General features: G+C 45.7%; 3 protein-coding genes across 7 annotated transcripts in view; 2 read left to right on the top strand and 1 right to left on the bottom strand.

Moving 5' to 3' along the window:
* Positions 1 to 2882, top strand: part of LOC139530994 (rho guanine nucleotide exchange factor TIAM2-like) — a 100440-nt gene extending 97558 nt beyond the window's left edge. The window contains exon 24 of the mRNA XM_071327783.1: positions 85 to 2882. Coding sequence (XP_071183884.1) covers positions 85 to 791 — 707 coding nt within the window. The 3' untranslated portion in view covers positions 792 to 2882. The remainder of the gene's footprint in view (positions 1 to 84) is intronic.
* A 192-nt stretch (positions 2883 to 3074) lies between these two features.
* The window catches only part of LOC139530683 (dimethyladenosine transferase 1, mitochondrial-like), a 49164-nt gene continuing 27957 nt past the window's right edge, over positions 3075 to 24281 (bottom strand). For all 4 annotated transcript variants that reach the window (XM_071327306.1, XM_071327308.1, XM_071327305.1 and 1 more), the window contains exons 7-8: positions 4647 to 4774; positions 3075 to 3986 (exon numbers count right to left, since the gene is read on the bottom strand). In XM_071327306.1, the coding sequence (XP_071183407.1) occupies positions 3740 to 3986; positions 4647 to 4774 (375 nt within the window). In that variant the 3' untranslated portion in view covers positions 3075 to 3739. The remainder of the gene's footprint in view (positions 3987 to 4646; positions 4775 to 24281) is intronic.
* LOC139530684 (claudin-20-like) lies at positions 8989 to 22848 on the top strand. Of its 2 annotated transcripts, none has more exons than XM_071327309.1 (2): positions 8989 to 14854; positions 15481 to 22848. In XM_071327309.1, exon 2 carries the CDS (start codon positions 15595 to 15597, stop codon positions 16360 to 16362), a length of 768 nt encoding a protein of 255 aa, XP_071183410.1. In that variant the 5' UTR covers positions 8989 to 14854; positions 15481 to 15594; the 3' UTR covers positions 16363 to 22848. The 2 variants fall into 2 exon arrangements, with proteins under 2 accessions (XP_071183410.1, XP_071183411.1); XM_071327310.1 differs by lacking the exon at positions 8989 to 14854 and adding an exon at positions 15231 to 15401.

The following is a 24281-nucleotide window of genomic DNA, read 5'->3' as shown; positions in this document are numbered from 1 at the left end:
GATTATAAGCCCTCATTGTTCAGATGAGTGAGTATATTGCTCAGTTAGCAGTTCTCTCACTCTCCCCCCTCCATCCCCCACCAGGTTCGACCAGAGCCACCTGGCTGTGTAAGCAGCCCATGCTGGATCTCCCCACCCCAACCAGCACACTGAAACCTGGCCAGCCTGACTCTGACGAGGGCAGCCTGAGCAGCGGCACCCACAGCTCCTCTGGCGCTCCCCCAGCCAACGGTCCCACACAGCCGAAGACACTGCCCACCCGACAGGCCTGGTCCCGGGGCTCCCTGAGTAGCCAGCGCTCCTCTGTCTCTAGCTCTGTGAAGGAGTCAGACATCTTGAGTGATGAGGACGATGATGAGTTCAGTGAGTCTGGGGGGCGGCAGGAGGGGCAAGGGAGCTCCCCGACGAGCGCCATCGAGGCCCAGTTTCTCAGTCTGAGGCTGTCGGAGGAAGCAGCGTCCTCCCGGGCGCCGGCTCCCCGCGTGCAGCCAGAGGGAGCGGAGGTGGACACCCTGGAGAGCCCGCCCAAACTGGTTCAGGGCCACATCTGCCCCGTGAAGAGGAAAGGCAGCAGCAGCATGCGGCATAGCCAGGGGGCGCTACTGAGCCTGAGGGAACACAGCCGTTCCCTGGACAGCCAGACAGACGTGGCAGCGATGGACCTCAACGCTCTACTGGAGAGAGAGTTCAGCGTGCAGAGCCTCACCTCCGTGGTCAACGAAGACTGTTTCTACGACCCTACGGACTCCTCAGACACCACATACACTGGCAGTGCCCCCAACGCCTCGTAGGGTCAGACACAAGGAGAGGAAGAAGGACCAAACCTCTGCCCAGCCCCTGCTCCCTGCCTCAGGGCATGGGCAATCCTGGTTCTGTCCTAGTCCCAGGGTATCACAGGGTTCTGTTGTGCCTCAGCTCTGAAGTTAAACTGTGTTCCTGTGAACGTGTACAGTAGGCTGGTCGTTCCATGAAATTAGTCCTTCTGGGTAGGATAACCTGGTGGGTGGGGGGGTGTGTTTTATTTCACCTAATTTTAACATTGTCATGAAGAGCACATGTTCAAAAATGTACTATAGTAAGTGCCAAATAAAGTAACCGGGTTGACTATTATCTTAAATCAGACATAAATCCCCTTGTGACTGGGGAAATGGAAGCATGCTGTGTGCAGGGAGGGACAATTTAATGCAAGCTTCACAAACACATGTCACATGTCTAGCCTGTCTATGAGGAACACGTTTAATGTGTTATGCTCGACCCACTCAGTTTTCCACCACAAATCACCAGAACTAGCTCACCTGCTTTTACACTTTTATTTGACTATTAGGTGTTTGTTTTGTACAAACTTTTGACTGGTACTGTATTTAAAAAGGAATAGTTTCACCATATTAAAACGAGAGTTCACTTCAAGTAACAGGGTTGATCTTAAAATGAGGGACAGACGTAAATGAATCACTAATCGCATTAAATAATCCTCTTCAGAAATGACTGTCAAAGCAACAAATTAAGTAGGGCTTTACAATGGTGGTGAAACTTGGAGAAATGTAGTAGGTTAACATCTTTCTAGAAGTCATATATGGTACACAGAGGGACATATCAAAATGCATATTTATTGAATGTTCCATGTTGCGCACTTCATTTAATACAACAGGCTTTTAAAATTCAATATTGGTGCACAATTTCTACTGAACATATCAAAGGGACGCATTACGTGGAACGACCAAGGCAGATCCCACCTGCTTCGCTATGCACAGGTGTAAAAGGACAGATGAGTTGGTTTTCCCCCTAGAGAGAGACGAGGTGACTCTGTCCCTGATAATGACTGCAATGAATCTGCCGAGCACTGATGCACAACGTAGCTCTGCCTCCACCCAGCGCTCTACTGTATATGCCTCACTCTGCCCAGCTCCAAGGGGCCATCTCAATTGGCTTCCTCCCCTCGTCTCCTTGATATAGGAGAGGTGAGTATAATTTTGATGGATAGACTTTGCTCTCATCAGTCAGAGGAAAGGAGATGAGGATGCCACTTGAGATTCGCCATTAAAGCTTCACTTTAACTCAGACTTCCTGTAGGAAGTTAGGGCTCTAGTTCAATCCGTATCGCCGGAAGTTCAGCGTTACGTGATTGAACTTTTTAAAGGGAATGTTCCCCTATTAGCGGAGACTGCATTCTGGGTAAATGTTGCATATGTCGGCTCAATCGGAAATTAAGCTTACGTTTCTATCACTCGGTCTGTGATGCTTTATCAATAGACTGAACAAAGGCCTTCATCTGAATCAACAGGACAGGATGAATGGACATAGATTTTATTGCGACTCTGCCTTGCTGTATTTTGTGCACTAAAGTAAACTGTCTGCCTATATTTGAAACAACCTTTATTTGTACATCATGGGATTTGTTTATTTATTGATCTGCAAAATAAATATGGGGTTAAGGCTTGAATTGAAGAAAAAGTTTTCGCCCAATTAGATTTATTTTCAGTGTATTGAATGAGTATGGTTGTCATCCTCCAGCGTAGCACAGGCGTTGTCAAATAAAACGGCATGATTTAATTGAAACCATGTGTTGTCAACTTGCCCTGTTTGCAGCTCCCATACCCGATACGTTTCTATGTACATATTTTTCCAGAATAGCTGTACTGTAAGTTAATTTGAATTTTTATATTCTTACACATACTTGACATTTGTACAGGTAGATACGGCTGTGATTTGCAATAAATACAGTACCACAAGTAGTTTGGGTATATTTTTGTTAAGGTACTTGTTTTTTAGCCGTTGCATCTTGAAGCTGTTTGCCCTCAACTCCACTTTACCGCTTGTTTACCAATGAATGTGAAAAGCCCTTTTTCTCATGGACCTGTTTAATAAATAAACGTGATCTGTGAGAGCGCTTGTTTTATTTCAAAGCTGCCTCAGTCTGCCTTTACCTGTCAATGAAATGAACTTAAAGCGAATGTTTGTTTTAGCTCCATCCCAAGGCTAAGCTGTCAGAAAAATGAAGAATCCTTGTTCTCTACGTTGGACCAACGATATAGGTAATTGACAGAAGCAGGAGGAAGAAATGTGCAACAACAAAAAAATAGCCAGGATTTTTATTTGTGCACAAACAAATGAAACACTCATCACTCACCCACAATGTTCATAACAGATGGCCAGCGTTTTATTTATAACAAGGCACACAGAGCCTCACCAAGAGCTGACAACTTTCCAACAGCACTTCCCTGAATAACATTCTCTAAATCGTCCTGGAAATGTTTCCGGACTCCATCTCCCAGAGGATGAGGTAAGAACCAGGGTATAATGCACGAGAGCTTGAAGCTCCCAGGTCGCTAGTTTGAGTTGCCGATCCGACAAGGTATGTAACCCTAATCTCAGAAGGTGAATCGTGTAAAATATGACAATCTCCTGGTAATTTCACACACACGCTATTCTTTCTTTACAACTGGATTGGAGTGCCTGAGCTCTAGTTTAGTATGCGTTAGCTACACTAGTTGTTCCAGTTTGGACCGAGGCCCATAGTCTCTCCCGCCACAGCCCAGTGTTCAGTTCTCCCCTGTTGTTTCTATCCCAACTAAGATTCACGGTCTCCTCCAGCGCCTCCGGGACTACAGTGAAATGGCGATTAAAAATGCATGCGTGTGCCAGGTGGAAATGTCAGGGCTAAGAGCAGTCCGTTGTCTCTCTCGTCACTAACAGAGACCTTTAGGCGTTCCTTCCACTCTGCCCTTTAAGCATCTCTCTGTCAGACTGGCTGCTGAGTACCATTAGAGCTGCTGCCCGGGCGTCTGTTAAGGTGTTTGAGTCGGAGTTCCTCTCTGAAGTCGTAGGTGAGGAGACCCTGGTTCTCAGAGCAGAGGTGGCTGTAGGCGTCTGCCAGGGCTCTGATGTCAGGGATGGAGAGCTCCGTGGGGCGCAGGGTGGGGTCCACGTCCGCCTCACGCATCATTACCTCCGCCAGCTCCAGCCGTTGCGCCTCTGGGAACAGCATTCTGGGAAAATAACACAGATATAGTCTCAGGTGGCTTCGCGGCCAGTCAGGTCCAGATGGAATCTGCTGAGTTTTCAACCAATCATTTTCTAAATAAAAAAACATCAGACAAGTTCATTTAAATCAAACTAAATGCTGCCACAAAGAGCATAAATAAACAATGTTATTGTGATTAAATATGCAGACACGGGTGTTTAAAAAAAACGTCAGCGAAGAATCCATCGGACCGTACTGTAGATGGAAATAACTCAGGAAAATCCTTTCTATTCAGTTCTCAGACTAGACTTAGCTCCAGATGCCCTCACCAACGCCACGGGTTTTCACAGTTAGCATACAGAACAGCCACATCCCCAGTACAGATGCTTGCTTAGCGCCAGAGAGCTCATTCACAAGCTGTCTCTCCGCCCCCTGCAGGTACATCATTTATCATGCCTCGTCTTCCTATGACACCCCAATGACTCAGAACTGCTGCTCTCTTTTGTTCTCTGGGCCTCCTCACAGGCATGGGGGCGGCAGGGGAGAGGAGGAGTGAGAGAGCCATGAGCGGCTTTGTATAGAGCTGGTCAAGGATGAACAGAGTTCACTTAATGTGGAACGTAACAAAGAGAGAGAACTTGGAGTGTGTGTGAAGTAGGAGGAGGGGGGTAGAAATATTACTTACTCGATTCCTTTGCGGCAGCGCTTCCTCCGGAATTGGAAGACGTTCCTGACTACTTTCTCCACCAGCTTAAAGGGCTTCTGGATCTGGGGCTGAGCCAGCGGTGTGAAGTGTACCACCCCCACGTCCACCTACACACACAAGCAGCAGGGTTTCAAATAGATCTGTATGCAACACTGAATAGGATCCGCTCATTGTAGCAGAAAGAGTGGAGGAGAGGCAGAAGAGAGACAGGGTGGAGAGAGAGTGTAGGAGAGGCAGAAGAGAGACGGTGGAGAGAGGGAAAGAGAGTGGAGGAGAGGCAGAAGAGAGACAGGGTGGAGAGAGAGGGAAAGAGTGGAGGAGAGGCAGAAGAGAGACAGGGTGGAGAGAGAGGGAAAGAGTGGAGGAGAGGCAGAAGAGAGACAGGGTGGAGAGAGAGGGAAAGAGTGGAGGAGAGGCAGAAGAGAGACAGGGTGGAGAGAGGGAAAGAGTGGAGGAGAGGCAGAAGAGAGACAGGGTGGAGAGAGAGGGAAAGAGTGGAGGAGAGGCAGAAGAGAGACAGGGTGGAGAGAGGGAAAGAGAGTGGAGGAGAGGCAGGGTGGAGAGAGGGAAAGAGTGGAGGAGAGGCAGAAGAGAGGGAAAGAGAGTGGAGGAGAGGCAGAAGAGAGACAGGGTGGAGAGAGAGGGAAAGAGTGGAGGAGAGGCAGAAGAGAGACGGTGGAGAGAGGGGGAGTGGAGGAGAGGCAGAAGAGAGTCAGGGTGGAGAGAGGGAAAGAGAGTGGAGGAGAGGAAACAGGGAAATGAAAAAAACAGGTGACGCAGCGTGAAATGGATGGCAAGCCAGTTCCGGTTGCCACAGTAACACCTGTGCAAAAGAGCAGAAAAAGCCAGCCCTTTTCCTGTTATGCTGCCACTCAGCCGGCGACGTTCAATACCAGCGAGCCTGACGAGACACAAGGCGACACGTTCAAACGCACTTCTTAATCCCTAGCCTTTCTCTCCATTGTTCCAGCGGCTTGCTGTACTGTAGCTTCAACCTCAGAGGGATGGAGGAACCAGACAGGGGAACACACAGGCAGGGTTGGCCCAGCACACAGATCTTCCAAGGGGAGCGCTGGGCTAGTGGGAATCCTGGCTGTGGTTCCCCTCTCTAGCCGCCTCTCTCCGTCCCAATCCTCATGTCATAGCTAAGCTGATATGACAAACTGTTGAAGTAATTGTGCCAGACTCTGCAGTGCCTAGTCCTACTCAGTTCTCTCCTCCTCCCAAACTCCCCCCCTCTTCCTCACTTGCTCTATGCCTGTCTGAGGGTAATAAAGGGATTGAGCTCAGACTCGCAACAATCTTCTTTTGGTGGATCTGTGAATGTGCAGTAGGAAAGCAAAGCTTCCTCCCTCTCTCTTACATGAGGCTTCCAGGGGGGTCTAATGCAGATCAGGAGCCAGACATGAAGCACAGCCAGCCTGAGGAGTGGAGTGGAGCTATAGACCAATGACACGGCAGCGAGACACTGGGCAACAGAGCAGAGCGCTGTAGCCTACCTGGCTACCTGCTTTCACCTGGTAATATCCTTATTACTCTGGTGTGAGCACCGCTCAAGGGGACCACTGACTGACTGACCTACTCTGGGGACCAGCGCGGCTCACTTCTCTGTCCACGGGGAGGGGAGAGGAGGTGCAGCCTGAAACAGCCTGATACAGCCGAGGACACCACGACAGTGCCAGAAGGATACAGTCTGGACACATACAGATATTTACACAGGTATGTGAAAGGGGATACAGAGGATACAATACGAGGCAGATGGTACAGAGTGGATGGATAGAAAACAAAAAGAAAAACCACACAGGTATGTGGGTGCCGGGGTGTTTCATTTACAGCACAGCTCTCCTGTTGAGACAACCTGCCCAGAGGAACAACCTCCCGCAGCATCTCTGCGTCTGTGTTGGTTGTGACTCACCCTACTCGATCTTGCTTTGTTATTCTGGGCTAGGGAAGGGGATGGGCAGGGTAATTGGGGGAGGAGAACTAAAGTGGTCCAAGGACGTGATGGAGGCTTTCTAATGAGCCATTTAGATTCTGTCCCTCCCGTGCCGTGGCGTGCTGCAGTGTCTGGCTGGGCTTGTAAACCAGGACAGCTATCTACTATCTCATCTGATCTACAGCTTTGTATGTTGCTGCCTGCCTGCCGCAGTGGTATGGGACACCACCGCTATACTGGAGCCTAGTTGTCAGAGCAGCCAGCTATATTGTAGACTATAGAGTACAGCTAACTCCTGGGCTGCTCACTATACAGTGCATTCGGAAAGTATTCAGACCCATCGAGTTTTTCCACATTTTCTTACGTTACAGCCTAATTCTAAAATGGATTAAATAAAACATTTTACTCATCAATCTACACGCAATACTCCATATTGACAAAGCAAAAACCGGTTATTAGATTTTTTTGCAATTGATCCATTGATTTGAGGGCTCGAGTGGTGCAGCGGTCTAAGGCACTGCATCTCAGTGCAAGACACCCTGGTTCGATTCCAGGCTGTATCACAACCGGCCGTAATTGGGAGTCCCATAGGGTGGCGCACAATTGACCCAGAGTCATCCGGGTTTGGCCGGGGTAGACCGTCATTGTATATAAGAATTTGTTCTTAACTGACTAGTTACATAAAGAATATATATAAAATCATCCTGAAGATGTTTCTACAACTTGGAGTCCACCTGTGGTAAGGTCCCACAGTTGACAGAGCATGTCAGAGCAAAAACCAAGCTACAGTGGGGAGAACAAGTATTTGATACACTGCCGATTTTGCAGGTTTTCCTACTTACAAAGCATGTAGAGGTCTGTAATTTTTATCATAGGTACACTTCAACTGTGAGAGACGGAATCTAAAACAAAAATCCAGAAAATTACATTGTATGATTTTTAAGTAATTCCTTTGCATTTTATTGCATGACATAAGTATTTGATACATCAGAAAAGCAGAACTTAATATTTGGTACAGAAACCTTTGTTTGCAATTACAGAGATCATACATTTCCTGTAGTTCTTGACCAGGTTTGCACACACTGCAGCAGGGATTTTGGCCCACTCCTCCATACAGACCTTCTCCAGATCCTTCAGGTTTCGGGGCTGTCGCTGGGCAATACGGAATTTCAGCTCCCTCCAAAGATTTTCTATTGGGTTCAGGTCTGGAGACTGGCTAGACCACTCCAGGACCTTGAGATGCTTCTTACGGAGCCACTCGTTAGTTGCCCTGGCTGTGTGTTTCGGGTCGTTGTCATGCTGGAAGACCCAGCCACGACCCATCTTCAATGCTCTTACTGAGGGAAGGAGGTTGTTGGCCAAGATCTCACGATACATGGCCCCATCCATCCTCCCCTCAATACGGTGCAGTCGTCCTGTCCCCTTTGCAGAAAAGCAGCCCCAAAGAATGATGTTTCCACCTCCATGCTTCACGGTTGGGATGGGTTCTTGGGGTTGTACTCATCCTTCTTCTTCCTCCAAACACAGCGAGTGGAGTTTAGACCAAAAAGTTATATTTTTGTCTCATCAGACCACATGACCTTCTCCCATTCCTCCTCTGGATCATCCAGATGGTCATTGGCAAACTTCAGACGGGCCTGGACATGCGCTGGCTTGAGCAGGGGGACCTTGCGTGCGCTGCAGGATTTTAATCCATGACGGCGTAGTGTGTTACTAATGGTTTTCTTTGAGACTGTGGTCCCAGCTCTCTTCAGGTCATTGACCAGGTCCTGCCGTGTAGTTCTGGGCTGATCCCTCACCTTCCTCATGATCATTGATGCCCCACGAGGTGATATCTTGCATGGAGCCCCAGTCCGAGGGTGATTGACCGTCATCTTGAACTTCTTCCATTTTCTAATAATTGCGCCAACAGTTGTTGCCTTCTCACCAAGCTGCTTGCCTATTGTCCTGTAGCTCGTCCCAGCCTTGTGCAGGTCTACAATTTTATCCCTGATGTCCTTACACAGCTCTCTGGTCTTGGCCATTGTGGAGAGGTTGGAGTCTGTTTGATTGAGCGTGTGGACAGGTGTCTTTTATACAGGTAACGAGTTCAAACAGGTGCAGTTAATACAGGTAATGAGTGGAGAACAGGAGGGCTTCTTAAAGAAAAACTAACAGGTCTGTGAGAGCCGGAATTCTTACTGGTTGGTAGGTGATCAAATACTTATGTCATGCAATAAAATGCAAATTAATTACTTAAAAATCATACAATGTGATTTTCTGGATTTTTGTTTTAGATTCCGTCTCTCACAGTTGAAGTTTACCTATGATAAAAATTACAGACCTCTACATGCTTTGTAAGTAGGAAAACCTGCAAAATCGGCAGTGTATCAAATACTTGTTCTCCCCACTGTATGAGGTCAAAGGAATTGTCCGTAGAGCTCCGAGACAGGATTGTGTCAAGAAACAGATCTGGTGAAGGGTACCAAAAAATGTCTGCAGCATTGAAGGTCCCCAAGAACATGGTGGCCTCCATCATTCTTAAATGGAAGAAGTTTGGAACCACCAAGACTCTTCCTAGAGCTGGCCACCCGGACAAACTGAGCAATCGGGAGAAGGGCCTTGGTCAGGGAGGTGACCAAGAACCCGATGGTCACTCTGACAGAGCTCCAGAGTTCTCTGTGGAGATGGAAAAACCATCCAGAAGGACAACCATCTCTGTAGCACTCCACCAATCAGGCCTTTATGGTAGAGTGGCCAGACAGAAGCCACTCTTCAGTAAAAGGCACAAAAGCCCACTTGGAATTTGACAAAAGGCAACTAAAAGGACTCTCAGACCGTGAGAAACAAGATTCTCTGGTCTGATGAAACCAAGATTGAACTCTTTGGGCTGGGACTGGGAGACTAGTCAGGATCAAGGGAAAGATGAACGGAGCAAAGTACAGAGAGATCCTTGATGAAAACCTGCTCCAGAGCACTCAGGACCTCAGAGTCGGGCGAAGGTTCACCTTCCAACAGGACAACGGTACTAAGCACACAGCCAAGACAACGCAGGAGTGGCTTCGGGACAAGTCTCTGAATGTCCTTGAGTGGTCCGGCCAGAGCCCGGGCATGAAACCGATCTAACATCTCTGGAGAGACCTGAAAATAGCTGTGCAGCAGCGACACTCCCCATCCAACCTGACAGAGCTTGAGAGAATCTGCAGAGAAAAGGAGAAACTCCCCAAATACAGGTGTGCCAAGCTTGTAGCGTCATACCCAAGAAGACTCAAGGCTGTAATCGCTGCCAAAGGTGCTTCAACAAAGTACTGAGTAAAGGGTCTGAATACTTATGTAAATGTGATTTGCAAAAAATAACTTTTTGCTTTTTCATTATGGGGTATTGTGTGTAGATTGATCTATTTTAGAATAACAGAATGTGGAAAAAGTCAAGGGGTCTGAATAATTTCAGATGCACTGTAAGTTAGAGCAGGGGTTAAACGTGTTCAGCTCAAGTCCCAATTTTTTTTTTTTTACTGTCCTCCCGTGACCCAAATAGTCCTCCAACAACCCAAATTAAGAAATTGTGTGCGATTATAGATGTATTCTCATAACTCACGACCCACCTCTCACATGCACACTTTTGGTCCCGACACAGTTTAAGAAACTGAGTTGGAGGAAGACGAGAAGGTTTTGGAAACCAGTTACAATAGACTTTCAGGGCAGGGAGAAGAAGCGCTGCATTGCTTTGTGATACACTGGGGCTGAAAATAGTATTTGTGACAGGAGCTTTCATGAGAAATTGACTCATCTGCATCAATTGGGCGGAACGAGGCTGACATTAGGAAAATCTATTCTTCCACCGGTCACCCAAAAATGCTAGGATGGTGGGGTGAGGGGTAGTCTCATACCCTGGTACTGCAGTGTGCCTTTAGCAACACACACACACACACACACACACACACACACACACACACACACACACACACACACACACACACACACACACACACACACACACACACACACACACACACACACACACACACACACACACACACACACACACACTGAGTGATGCAGCATCAGACCACCATCTGGTCTTGAGAGGTAATAGAAAAGAATGGCTTTAATTTCACTCTCCCGGAGTAATTAGGCCATTTATTTTCCGCACTTCATGATTTAAAAGGGGGCAGGGGGATGTCGATATTCAGACTATACAGGCAGCAGCATTTCAGACATAGGCTTGTCCGACTCACTTTGCCTTGTGATTTATGAACGACGGCCCGCTACATGGCCTCACTAGGTGCTCTGCTGTAATATATCCCCTCCTGCCATTAATCCTCCTCTGATAACCTTAATACACAAGAAACTTCCACCTTAAAATCCCGTGCTGCCTTCTCCACCCTGCATGCCAGGGCTTTGAAAATGCTCCTGCTCAAATAGGCTGCATGTGGTGGGAGATGGTGAACTAGGAATCCGAGACTGACTTATTGACTCTGTGACAACCTTAATATCTCTCCCTGGTTCTCACTCTCATCCGTCATCCTCCTTTCTTTCAGCTGGTGGGAGGGTGTATGATGAGGCCTGGCTGGATGAGACTGGGATGATTGTAATGTAAATAGGACTTCATGATGTAACGAACATGCTTTTTAACGGCGCGGAAAGAAGCAAATCATAACCCCTATTCATATCTAGATTAATTTTGCTACTCCAAATTGGCTCATTATATAAGGATCTACATTTAAAGAATGATCCAGCTCTCTCCATGGCTAATTTAGTCCTCCTGCCTTTTTTAAACTTCAAACATTTACTGAGACTTTGAACCAACCAACTTTCCCTCTTGCACACTAATATTGTATGCTAAATAATCTTACTAACTCAACCTTTCTTTTACACGCAGTAGTCTTTCCCTCCATATCTGGCAAGGTATCACGATACACATCTGAAAAATCACAGCTCTGCCTTTGTCCCCCTCAACGACCCTGACCCAATTAATCTCAATAATATGGAGTCGTGCACATATATGCATATTAACACTTATACATTTCATGCAGGAAATCTATTACACTGGCGTTTGCCCTGTAGCTCCAAGTCCCCTCGTCCCCTTGCCCATTTCCACCTTCTACTCCTTTCCCCAGAGTCTTCTCTTTTACCCAATGGTGTTTGAGCAGTAATTTGTCATCTCCCTCCGAGCGTAACTAAGATGAGATGGCAGGCCCTCGGGGTGGCTAGCCGATACCACCTGAGCAACCTGCATTTCCCTTTACGTAACTGCTGCAGGTTCTGAGGGGGGAGGAAGGAACAATGGAATACTCAGCTGGGGAATACAGAAAGTTAAAAGAGAAAAAAAAGATACGATTCCTCCGAGGGGAAAGAGATGCATTAATCATAACAATACCTTCAGAAGACAACCTCCATTACATCAGCAGCTGGGTAGGACAGGCACTCAGGAGGAGTAGACACTAGGCAGTCAGCACCACTAAATCTAAAGCTATAGGCAGATCTTGCTGGAGGGGGCCCTTGCCATTGTGCCTTGCTGCGCTGTACTGTGCTGCCTGCCAGGGCTTCCCACGCTGGCAGATCAGCCCTGGGCACACAGCACAGGCAAACCAAGAACATCTCCTGATCCATGCCCATCTCATTCTCAGGTCCCCTGAGATGTTTTCCCAAGGAACACTCTCCAACATCACAGTAGAGAATACCACTAGGCAAAAATTAAGAATTTCACTAAGTCACGAGAACAGAGACGAGGACTGGGGAAAAAATTTGCCTACCAAACAAACAAAACAGAGTCTACACTGTTTTTACATACAAAACACTCAAAATGTCTGACCACTTGGTCCACTTGAGAGTAAATGTAGGCCTTGCAAGTTACGCATTTCACTGTACTTGTGCATGCGACAAATAAAACTTGAACTAATAGAGAAAACATAATTCATTTCATAATATGTCTGTTTTCCCCGTGACAGTTTACAAATGTCCTGCATGTTGAAAATGGGCATGCCCATACATGAGACAAGATTGTGTTGACAACTACATGGAACTTATCAGGTGACACTTCTGACCATAAACGAATAACAGCTTCTACAAAATGATGAGCACAAAAGCAATTACACCGTGAAATAAACAATATGAAAATGGAACAATAAAATCCCACATCTGAGGGAAGGGCCATCTCTGTGTCCAGTCATGCCTTGAAGCTATACTGTGGAGGACTGAGCTACGAGGTGAGAAAAGAAGGGACCATGCTTATAATAGCCTAACATGTCTTCACACATCACAGCATCACACATCACTCCCTGGGTACATGTTAACTGCGGTTCCTCACAGCCCCCCTCTCCCGTCCCTGTTATTCATTTATTTTATTCCCCATAGAACACCAGAATCAGAATCTCATCGGTAAAACACACTCAAACACACTACTGTGTAGAATTAGTGTGGATCTTTCTGGCGCACCAACCCACAACGGCCTGCAGTATGAAGTCTGAAGGTCAGCAGCGCCAAGTCAGGTAATACTGTGGTATTGTGTGTGTGTGTGTGAGGCTGTGTGCATGCTGTTATTGTGTTGGTGATGTCTTATCCGCAGAAATGGTCTCTGAGCGCTATCTTGGGGGGGACAAAATGGAGGTAGACCATTGGACCAAATTAAACAAGCAGAGCAATCACCAAACCAATCAATCACTGAACTCCTGTTTAGTCATTACAGGTGGGGAGAGAGAGGGGAGATGATTTCCTTCAAGGTTGGGCTGTTTATGATGATCTTACCCATGCAGCAACATTATGGAAACACACATCTGCGTTATCAAGGCTATCATGTCCTTTAGCCGGGTCTGTTTTTCGCTCTCTTTGTCATTCTAGACTAGACGTCCTCTGCAGAATAGTGGGAGAGGGATGAGCAGGGGGTAGCAGCTGTGAGTTTAGCCTCCCGTTGAGTGGTTGCTGATGCTAACTGCTCTAGGGACGGTCAGTTTTGGCATAGTGGGGTGTTAACAAAACAGTGTTGCTCTGACCCATTGATGGACTCGCTACCACATAAATAAAATAAGCCACCATTACATTTTCTAATGGTTATTATTGTAATATTATTGTATGCCTATTGTTTTCAGTATATCTGACATGAGATTGTAGGTGTTGGGTAGACTGGTAAATATGTTGATTAAACAATACTTCGCAGGGTGCAATGGGTTAATTATTACGAATGGTTGAAAGAAACTCGGCAGCTCGTGGACCGTTATTTGGGGGTTGTGCTGTCCAGAAAAAAGTTGAGACGTCCCTACCCTTACCCTAGAACTAACCATAACCTTTCCCTAACATTAACCCTAACCTTACCAGTTTTAAATGTCAACTTCAACCGGAGTTGGGACGTCCCAATGATCCCGTTTAGACTATTCCGTTATTTTGGGGTTTCAATAGTTAGAGGTAAGTAAAGTTAGCCAAAGTTGAAATGTATTTTGCTTAAACATTTGAGTATGGAGGTAAGACCAGTGAAGCATGATCGGTGTCGTTATGAAAACAGGGGTATCTGTCACATTATTAGGCTAAAGGTAAAACATTTGTGAACAGTTTAGCTAGCTAGGCTAACGTTAATAGATAATTAATGTAACGCTAACGTAAGCCAACAATGCGCACTGTTTCAGATCAATAGCTAGCTATCTAGCTAGTTATGACAAACAATCCGCTAGCTCGATGCAAAGTCTTGTAGCCAGCTAATAATATGGGTCAATATTGGAATGAAGAAGCACTGGCTCATGATTGATTGCGGTTTGACTTGTGCTGGTCCGCTTAGCTGGTCCATAACAACACGTCTGCTTGTTCATCATCTGCTGCATATATGAAGCATCGAGTGACAAGTGCACTGCCAACACCAACTCAATTACAATGTAACGCACATAGACAAATAAATATAGTGTGGTGACAGTTTACACACACACAAAACCAGGTACGGTGTGAGTGTGTCAGTGTAAAGCTGGTGTACGGTTTGCCGTAGTGAATTTAATGGTCCACACACTATTCTGTATTAGCTCAGCTCACGAGCCAAGTGACGTAGAGAGAGTATTCTACGTCACTGAACGGGAAGCAAAGCAACCCCTCTTCAGAAGCGCCAAGCAAGCATGTGTGGTCCACCACTGGCTATGATGTCCTCTAATATACTGTTGCTAAGGAAATTGATGAAATGAATGGATCCCTAAGGCTGAAATCCTCCTCGCCCCCTCCTCACCCCGTGTTTTTGTGTTTACAGAAATCACTGCGAACAACCTGACGCGTCAAAAGGAGCTCTGCACCAGCCGAGGTAAGGACCTTAACATTGCTCTCTCTTGCTGTACATTGTAAAACATTATAATTAAACCGATGGTTTGCCCTTGTACACTTACTGCAGGCAAGAATAATCAATACATTTTAAATGAAAAGCAAAACTGCAATTTTGAGAATGTCTTAAAAAGGAGAAAAAAAGGTCTAATTTCAAACTTTAAATTTTTTTTTAAACGAAAATCTATATTATTGTATCAGTGTAAAATTATTTAAAAATGTAAGAATTTACCTTGTGTTAATATATTGAAGTCACTGTGGTTGGGTAACCTTATTGTAGTGAGGTGAAGAGGACACTGCAGCTTTAAGTCCACATATTGAGCGTTGCAAATATCAGAAACTCATTCTCCTCTCCAGTAACAGTTGAGACGCTGGCACAAGGAAGAGGCAGGCGCAACAGAAAATGCCCACACGCACTAAAACCTGTGTCTCCTTCTCCAATAATTAGCCAGAGCGGTCTCTCTCTCCAATTGGTCCGGTTTCACGCTCTCCTTTGTTCTTGTAAAAAAAAAAGTCTGTGCGTGTGTGGGGTAAGTGAGGGGAAAGAGAAAGACAGACAGAGAGACCTGCTTAATTCAATTTCTCATTCTTGTCTTCTTTCCTCTACAGTCCATTGGAGCCGGCACTGAGGGACTGAGTCGTCGGCTGCTGCCAGCTCTAGCACCAGAATCCTCTACAGCCGTCTGGGGTGAGGAGCCGAGGTGCCTGGCTGGGGCTGGGTGGATGGTGCCTGGAGGAGGAGGGGGCCACGGCAGAAGGAGGAGAATGGCATCCACAGGCATGCAGATCTTTGCCTTCGTCCTGGCGTTGCTGGGCATCATGGGGGCCATGGTGGCTACGCTGCTGCCCAATTGGAAGGTGAGCGCCGATGTGGGCTCCAACATCATCACGGCCATCTCCCAGATGCAGGGGCTGTGGATGGACTGCACCTGGTACAGTACCGGCATGTTCAGCTGCACCTTGAAGTACTCGGTGCTGTCGCTGCCCGCCTACCTGCAGACTGCCCGCACCACCATGGTGCTGTCCTGTGTGATGGCTGCCATGGGCCTGTGCCTGGCATCCCTGGGGCTCAAATGTACCCGCTGGGGGGGCGGCCGGCGCTCCAAGAGGCACGCGGCCATTGCCAGCGGGGGCTGCTTCATCGCCGCCGGCTTCCTGTGCCTGGTGCCCGCTTCCTGGTTCACCAAAGAGGTCATCACTAACTTCCTGGACCGCAGCGTGCACGAGAGCAATAAGTTTGAGCCCGGGGGCGCCGTGTACGTGGCCTTCCTGTCGGCAGGCTTCCTCTTTGTGGGGGGGTCCATCTTCTGTGTGTCGTGCTCGGGGAAGAGGCCCGGCCACCAGGAGATGATCTTGCTGCCGCCCCCTGATAAACTCTTACTGCAGCAGCAACAGCACCTCCTACAGCAACAGCAGCAGGACCAGCACCAGTACTGCTCCCTCTCCCCACTAGACAATAAAACAGGCTACAGTCTGCAGGACTATGTGTAGGCTAAAGCAACACTGCACGCCATGCGCTACTGTTAGGCAGTTTGGGGAAATCGCTGCGTCTTACATGTAGTACACCAACCAACCAAGCTCTTAAAGAGGAGGAGGAGATGAGAGGAGGAGGGGGAAGGACTTTGAGGGTGGTTTCCCCCCCCCCCATTGTAGCTCTCTCTCCCCCCTTTCTTTACTTTCTGTTCTATGAGCACAAGCAGTGGAGGTATTCCCTGAGCAGCCCCTTGGAACAGACAGACGGATGGTGAATGTGAAATGCAGCGCAGCCGGAGGACGAAGGAAGGCGCTGCAGAATGGGAGGGGAGCCGCAGCTGAACAAATGCAGATACCCCAGCGATCATCAGTAAATCACATGAGTTCCCGGGGGAATGGGTTAGCTGATAGCCTCCTGTTCATTTCCTTTTCCTCACCAAAGGTTTGAATTGATAAGCATTCATTTAGTTTAGTCGGCAATATTGATATTATTGTCTCAAAGAGGCAATAACAGTACGTGGAATTCCCTTTTCATTAGCAAGCCATTGTAGTTTTCAACCATCCACAAGATATGGTAGTTGTTGGAACTGATTTAATAAATTGTCTTATTTTTGGTAGCGAATAGACATTGATATCTTGCCTAAGCATGCTGTCTGGAGCCTGTCTGTGTATAATGCAGAGGAATGCCTGCCTGGTAGAGAATGAGACGTACGTAGTGTAACCAAACACAATGCCTGTGCCTAAAAAGACGTAGTACATTATCCTTCCCGGGGAAATTGTTCAAAAGAGTACTGTCAGGATGAGTAAGTAGGGTGCTTGGCTTGGAGATGGAACAGAACTGCAGACAAACCCACCCCTGGATCTCACCCTGCAGGTAGACACACAGAGAGGGAGAAACGGAGCGAGAGAGAGAGCCTCCCCCATCCAGCAGAGTGGACTGTCTGACATGTTTGTTGCTTTCCCATTTAGCTCCAAAAACAAGCTGCCTTCTTGGGCTAGGCTACACGCTACTGATTTCATGCATTAGGCATACAAATGAACACACACACCCACATACATACAGTTCACACCCACATAGAGTACACAAACACCCATACACAGATACAAAACCCCACACATGCTCACAAACACACAATCTACCTTTTTGACACACTGGGCTGCATGTGCTTTTCATCCTGCTGTCCGCCTCCTCACTGCCATGGAAACGGAATCCTGTGCCCTAATGTCTTTATTGTCTGGGGTGTGTTTGTGTCATCCAGTGCTTTGTGGTTGGGTAGTGGGGCATCTCTCTCTCTCTGCATGGCCCCATAAGCCTTGTGCAGAACCTCCACACACACAGAGCTGCTCCACTAATCCCCTTTATTACCCCAGTGACATGAGGCACCAAGCCACTGTTACACCCAGGTCTGTCTGGGAAATGCTCTCTTTTTGTTGTCCTTCATTAGTGTCTTTCATGTGCAATTAGGGTTGATGGGGAAAATGGCTGTGTTTTGAAAAATCTGGCTGATTATTGGAATTGTATGATGGCATAGAGAGAGGCTTTGAATGGTCATGGTTTGACTGCAGTAGTGTGGTAGATTTTCCTCCAAATCTAGAAATGGTTCGAGTCATTCCTCCATATGTGACTTGTTTACCAAGTCCGTCAGCAGTACATATGCTACCATGTAATACCTGCAAGAGACCCTGCAGCTGAAGTTCAAGGACGTTCTGTGCCTTTCTGTTCTTTCCTTCCTGTCAACCTCTTTTACCATTTCTCTCTACCTACAGTGGGGCAAAAAAATATTTGGTCAGCCACCAATTGTGCAAGTTCTCCCACTTAAAAAGATGAGAGAGGCCTGTAAATGTCATCATAGGTACACTTCAACTATGACAGACAAAATGAGAAAAGAAAATCCAGAAAATCACATTGTAGGATTTTTAATGAATTCATTTGCAAATTATGGTGGAAAATAAGTATTTGGTCACCTACAAACAAGCAAGATTTCTGGCTCTCACAGACTTGTAACTTCTTCTTTAAGAGGCTCCTCTGTCCTCCACTCGTTACCTGTATTAATGGCACCTGTTTGAACTTGTTATCAGACACCTGTCCACAACCTCAAACAGTCACACTCCAAACTCCACTATGGCCAAGACAAAAGAGCTGGACACCAGAAACAAAATTGTAGACCTGCACCAGGCTAAGAAGACTGAATCTGCAATAGGTAAGCAGCTTGGTTTGAAGAAATCAACTGTGGGAGCAATTATTAGGAAATGGAAGACATACAAGACCACTGATAATCTCCCTCGATCTGGGGCTCCACGCAAGATCTCACCCGGTGGGGTCAAAATGATCACAAGAACGGTGAGCAAAAATCCCAGAACCACACGGGGGGACCTAGTGAATGACCTGCAGAGAGCTGGGACCAAAGTAACAAAGCCTACCATCAGTAACACACTACGCCGCCAGGGACTCAAATCCTGCAGTGCCAGACGTGTCCCCCTGCTTAAGCCAGTACATGTCCAGGCCCGTCTGAAGTTTGCTAGAGAGCATTTGGATGATCCAGAAGAAGATTGGGAGAATGTCATATGGTCAGATGAAACCAAAATAGAACTTTTTGGTAAAAACTCAACTCGTCGTGTTTGGAGGACAAAGAATGCTGAGTTGCATCCAAAGAACACCATACCTACTGTGAAGCATGGGGGTGGAAACATCATGCTTTGGGGCTGTTTTTCTGCAAAGGGACCAGGACGACTGATCCGTGTAAAGGAAAGAATGAATGGGGCCATGTATCGTGAGATTTTGAGTGAAAACCTCCTTCCATCAGCAAGGGCATTGAAGATGAAACGTGGCTGGGCATTGAAGATGAAACGTGGCTGGGTCTTTCAGCATGACAATGATCCCAAACACACCGCCCGGGCAACGAAGGAGTGGCTTCGTAAGAAGCATTAAGGTCCTGGAGTGGCCTAGCCAGTCTCCAGATCTCAACCCCATAGAAAATCTTTGGAGGGAGTTGAAAGTCCGTGTTGCCCAGCAACAGCCCCAAAACATCACTGCTCTAGAGGAGCAACAGTGTGTGAAAACCTTGTGAAGACTTACAGAAAACGTTTGACCTCTGTCATTGCCAACAAAGGGTAAATAACAAAGTATTGAGATAAACTTTTGTTATTGACCAAATACTTATTTTCCACCATAATTTGCAAATAAATTCATAAAAAATCCTACAATGTGATTTTCTGGATTTCTTTTTCTCATTTTGTCTGTCATAGTTGAAGTTTACCTATGATGAAAATTACAGGCCTCTCTCATCTTTTTAAGTGGGAGAACTTGCACAATTGGTGGCTGACTAAATACTTTTTTGCCCCACTGTATATCCCCCTTTTACTCAAGTCACGTGGACTTTCTCTTTGACTAACAGGGAACAATTTTGCATGTTGAGAGCATGCTGGCCAGCACACACACTGACACACCACCCCTGCTGCCTACTCATATGTCAAGGGTGCTATTGCACATTAACACAGTCACATTCTCATGTGTGTCTAACACGGCTGAGAGGAGAGGGAGGTAGGTTGTCTCCGGCCTGAAATGGCTTCTCTGGTGACAGGCCCTGGCAGTGGCCCTCTCATTCTCTCACACATTGTTTCCTATGGGGAGAGCAGATGGCTAAGCCCAGCTCGCCACCTTCAGGCAACGGGGGCATCGCCACAGGCATCACTTTAGGCCCTGGAAGCCCGGAAGGGGCAGGTTTCACACCCCTAGCAACATGCCAGGGACAGAGCAGAGGGGACCGGACGGGCATCCGTACAATAACACACTTCCCCAACCCCTGCCAGCCCTTACGAATGGAATAAATGAAGACAAGAATGTGAATGTGCCCTCGTTAACAAACTGAACACATACAACACATACAGGGCCAGTCAAAAGAAGAGACACCTACTTATTCTGTGTTTTTTCTTTATTTTTACTATTTTCTACATTGTAGAATAGTAGTGAAGACATCAAAACTATGAAATAACACATATGGAATCATGTAGTAACCAGAAAAAGTGTAACAAATCAAAACCTATTTTAGATTATTTAAAGTAGCCATCCTTTGCCTTGATGACAGCTTTGCATACTCTTGGCATTCTCTCAACCAGCTTCATGAGGAATGCTTTTCCAACAGTCTTGAAGGAGTTTCCACATATGCTGAGCACTTGTTGGCTGCTTTTCCTTCACTCTGTTGTCCAACTCATCCCAAACCATCTCAATTGGGTTGAGGTTGGGTGATTGTGGAGGCCAGGTCATCTGATACAGCACCATCACTTTCCTTGGTCAAATATCCCTTACACAGCCTGGAAGTGTGTTTTGGGTCATTGTCCTGTTGAAAAACAAAAGATAGTCCCACTAAGCGCAAACCAGATGGGCAGCAGGCATGCTGGTTAAGTTTGCCTTGAATTCTAAATAAATTACAGATAGTGTCACCAGCAAAGCACCCCCACACCATCACTCCTCCATGCTTCATGGTGGGAAACACACATGCGGAGATCATCCGTTCACCTACTCCTTGTCTCACAAAGACACGGCAGTTGGAACCAAAAATCTCAAATTTGACTAATCAGACCAAAGGACATATTTCCACTGGTCTAATGTCCATTGCTTGTGATTCTTGGCCCAAGCAAGTTTATTCTTCTTATTGGTGTCCTTTAGTAGTGGTTTTAATTCAAGTCTCCTCTAAACAGTTGATGTTGAGATGTGTCTGTTACTTGAACTCTGTGAAGCATTTATTTGGGCTGCAATTTCTGAGGCTGGTAACTCAGTTTTATTTATTTTACCTTCATTTAACTAGACAAGTAGGTTAACAACAAATACTTATTTTCAATGACGGCCTAGGAACAGTGGGTTAACTGCCTTGTTCAGGGTCAGAATGACAGATTTTTACCTTGTCAGTTCGGGGATTCGATCTTGCAACCTTTCAGTTACAAGTCCAACCACTAGGCTACCTGCCGCCCCTAATGAACTCATCCTCTGCAGCAGAGGTAACTCTGGGTCTTCCTTTCCTGTGGTGGTCTTCATGAGAGACAGTTTCATCATAGCGCTTGATGGTTTTTGCGACTGCACTTGAAGAAACCTTCAAAGTTCTTGACATTTTCCGTATTGACTGACCTTCATGTCTTAAATAAAGTAATGATGGACTGTCATTTCTCTTTGCTTATTTGAGCTGTTCTTACCATAATATGGACTTGGTCTTTTACCAAATAGGGCTATCTTCTGTATACCACCCCTACCTTGTCACAACAACTGATTAGCTCAAATGCATTAAGAAAAAATTCCACGAATGAACTTTTAATAAGCCACACCTGTTAATTGAAATGCATTCCAGGTGACTACCTCATGAAGCTGGTTGAGAGAATGCCAAGCGTGTGCAAAGCTGTCATCAAGGCAAAGGGTGGCTACTTTGAAGAATTTGTTTAACACTTTTCTGGTTACTACATGATTCCATATGTGTTATTTCATAGTTTTGATGTCTTCACTACTATTCTACAATGTAGAAAATAGTAAAAATAAAGAAAAACCCTTGAATGAGTAGGTGTCCAAATTTTTGACTGGTACTGTATGCGTTTGAGAAAGTGCCAAATCGACTCATGTCAAGTTTGATCCGGTGTTGTACTTCATGCGATTTACTTTTTATTCTAAGTGTTTGTATATAAATTCTATATTCGCAAATGTTTTATGGATTCATTGTTTGTTGTGCAAGACTAAGTTGCGTAAACTAGGCAATCGTTTACAGTAGGATGCAGCTTTCCAGGGTTGGTTTTTCAACCTTATTATTCCAAAGCACACAATTCCAGAGGCATAAACAATTTTAGTTTAAATCGGGAAAGGCTTGCACACTTAATTTTTTTTGTAATGTTTAAATCATGCTTCAGGATTTCCTCATTACAACTCTGCAGATAACTGTACACATTTGTCTAGGAAATTTGTGGACCTAATTATAAAAACATTTTTCTGGCAAGCTAACATGCTTTCCTATTTCATTCAAACGTCTTATGTTCATACACTATCTTCTTCAGAAGAAGACTACTCAATTGCACCTTTGCTTGTGTTACCTTGTTTGACAGCAGTTTGTTTCAAGTGGCTGAGCATTGCAAAGTCCTCTGGACCGGTTCAAGTGCACATAACACAACTGGCAGTCTGAAAAACAGTAAAGCCATTTCTGTCTGATGCGATTTGAGCCGGCCAATGTGAGCTGGAGGTTTGTTTCGTTATATAGATGTGCAGCCTGTTCATCAGCCAGCGCACCATTTCATTAGCTTAAAATTGCCTGGGAACAAAGAACAGCCTCTAGATGTCTAAACAGTTGCCACTCTCCTGCAGAAACCAAGACAAGAGTTATCATTTTGATAATTGCAGCTTATTTTTGTGGATGCACTTCTTAAATTTGCCAGAGGATTATCAACAGTTCAAATGTTCTGGTAACTGTTGTCTCAATGTGCTTGTGCAAGTAGGCTAGTTATATTTTTTACTAATAAAACTATTTTGTGGAAGCAACGCGCCTTTATTCAATCGTGTATGTGTTTGGGTGTGAGAACAGTTTGGGATGGCTGTCGGCTACCAACAAAAAAACATTAAAAAAAGATTTCCGGATGGTATGGGATGTACTGCGCATAGGCAGGGTTGCAGTCAGGCTGTTCAGTGTTCCTATAGCCCCTAGATAGATGTCTATCTACACACACACACAGTTGAAGTCGAACGTTTACATACACTTATGTTGGAGTCATTAAAACTCATTTTTCAACCATTCCACAAATGTCTTGTTAACAAACTATAGTTTTGGCAAGTCGGTTAGGACATCTACTTTCTACTACATCTACTTTTTCCAACAATTGTTTACGGACAGATTATTTCACTTACAATTCACTGTATCACAATTCCAGTGGGTCAGAAGTTTACATACACTAAGTTGACTGTCCCTTTAAACAGCTTAGAAAAGTCCAGAAAATGATGTCATGGCTTTAGAAGCTTCTGATAGGCTAATTGACATAATTTGAGTCAATTGGAGGTGTACCTGTGGATGTATTTCAAGGTCTACCTTCAAACTCAGTGCCTCTTTGCTTGACATCATGGGAAAATCGAAAGACATCAGCCAAGAGTATGTAAACTTCTGACCCCCCAGAATTGTGATACAGTGAATTATAAGTGAAATAAACTGTTAACAATTGTTGGGGAAATTACTTGTGTCATGCACAAAGTAGATGTCCTAACCGACTTGCCAAAACTAGTTTGTTAACAAGAAATTTGTGGAGTGGTTGAAAAACGAGTTTTAATGACTCCAACCTAAGTTTATGTAAACTTCCGACTCCAACTATATATACACACACACAGCAGCTGTCTGAAACCAGCTGAATTAGACAGAAGAGACGAGAGGTTTCACTCCCTTTATAACACGTGGTCATGAAACATTACAGACGGTCTGCAAATGGGATTGAAAAAAAGCAGAATCACTCTATAAAACAGGTTCAGAATCCAGGTATCTCTTATTGCATTAGCAAGTGGCATGAAATAACTAACCCTAGGAGAGTTGTTGCAAATGGGGATTTTATGTTCAGTCTGAGCCTGAACATAATCATAATGAATGACAGCATGTGTAGACTTGCTGCTGCGTTTATACAAGTAGACTGGAACAAAAAGCAACAGCTGTTGGAGCCAGTTAGTTCAGCATGGGTACCATGGAGGAGAGTCAATCTGTATCCCCCATCCCATCCTCTGGGTCCACCGAGCATCCCATCAGCCAAGCCAGCATCAAAACAGCCTAGCTAACTTGAAATGTGACTAATATGAACAGGAATGCCAGGTCAGACTGGAGAGAAATATACCCTACTAAGAACCCAAGAATACTGGTCTTACTCCCAGCTGGGGACTAAATCCATGCTTCTCATAGAGTAGGTGGAAGTCTTAAGACCCCATATCTGTACCTGTA

This window comes from Salvelinus alpinus, chromosome 9, assembly GCF_045679555.1.
Source record: "Salvelinus alpinus chromosome 9, SLU_Salpinus.1, whole genome shotgun sequence".
Classification (NCBI taxonomy): domain Eukaryota; kingdom Metazoa; phylum Chordata; class Actinopteri; order Salmoniformes; family Salmonidae; genus Salvelinus; species Salvelinus alpinus.
This window is presented reverse-complemented; position numbering and strand designations above follow the sequence as displayed.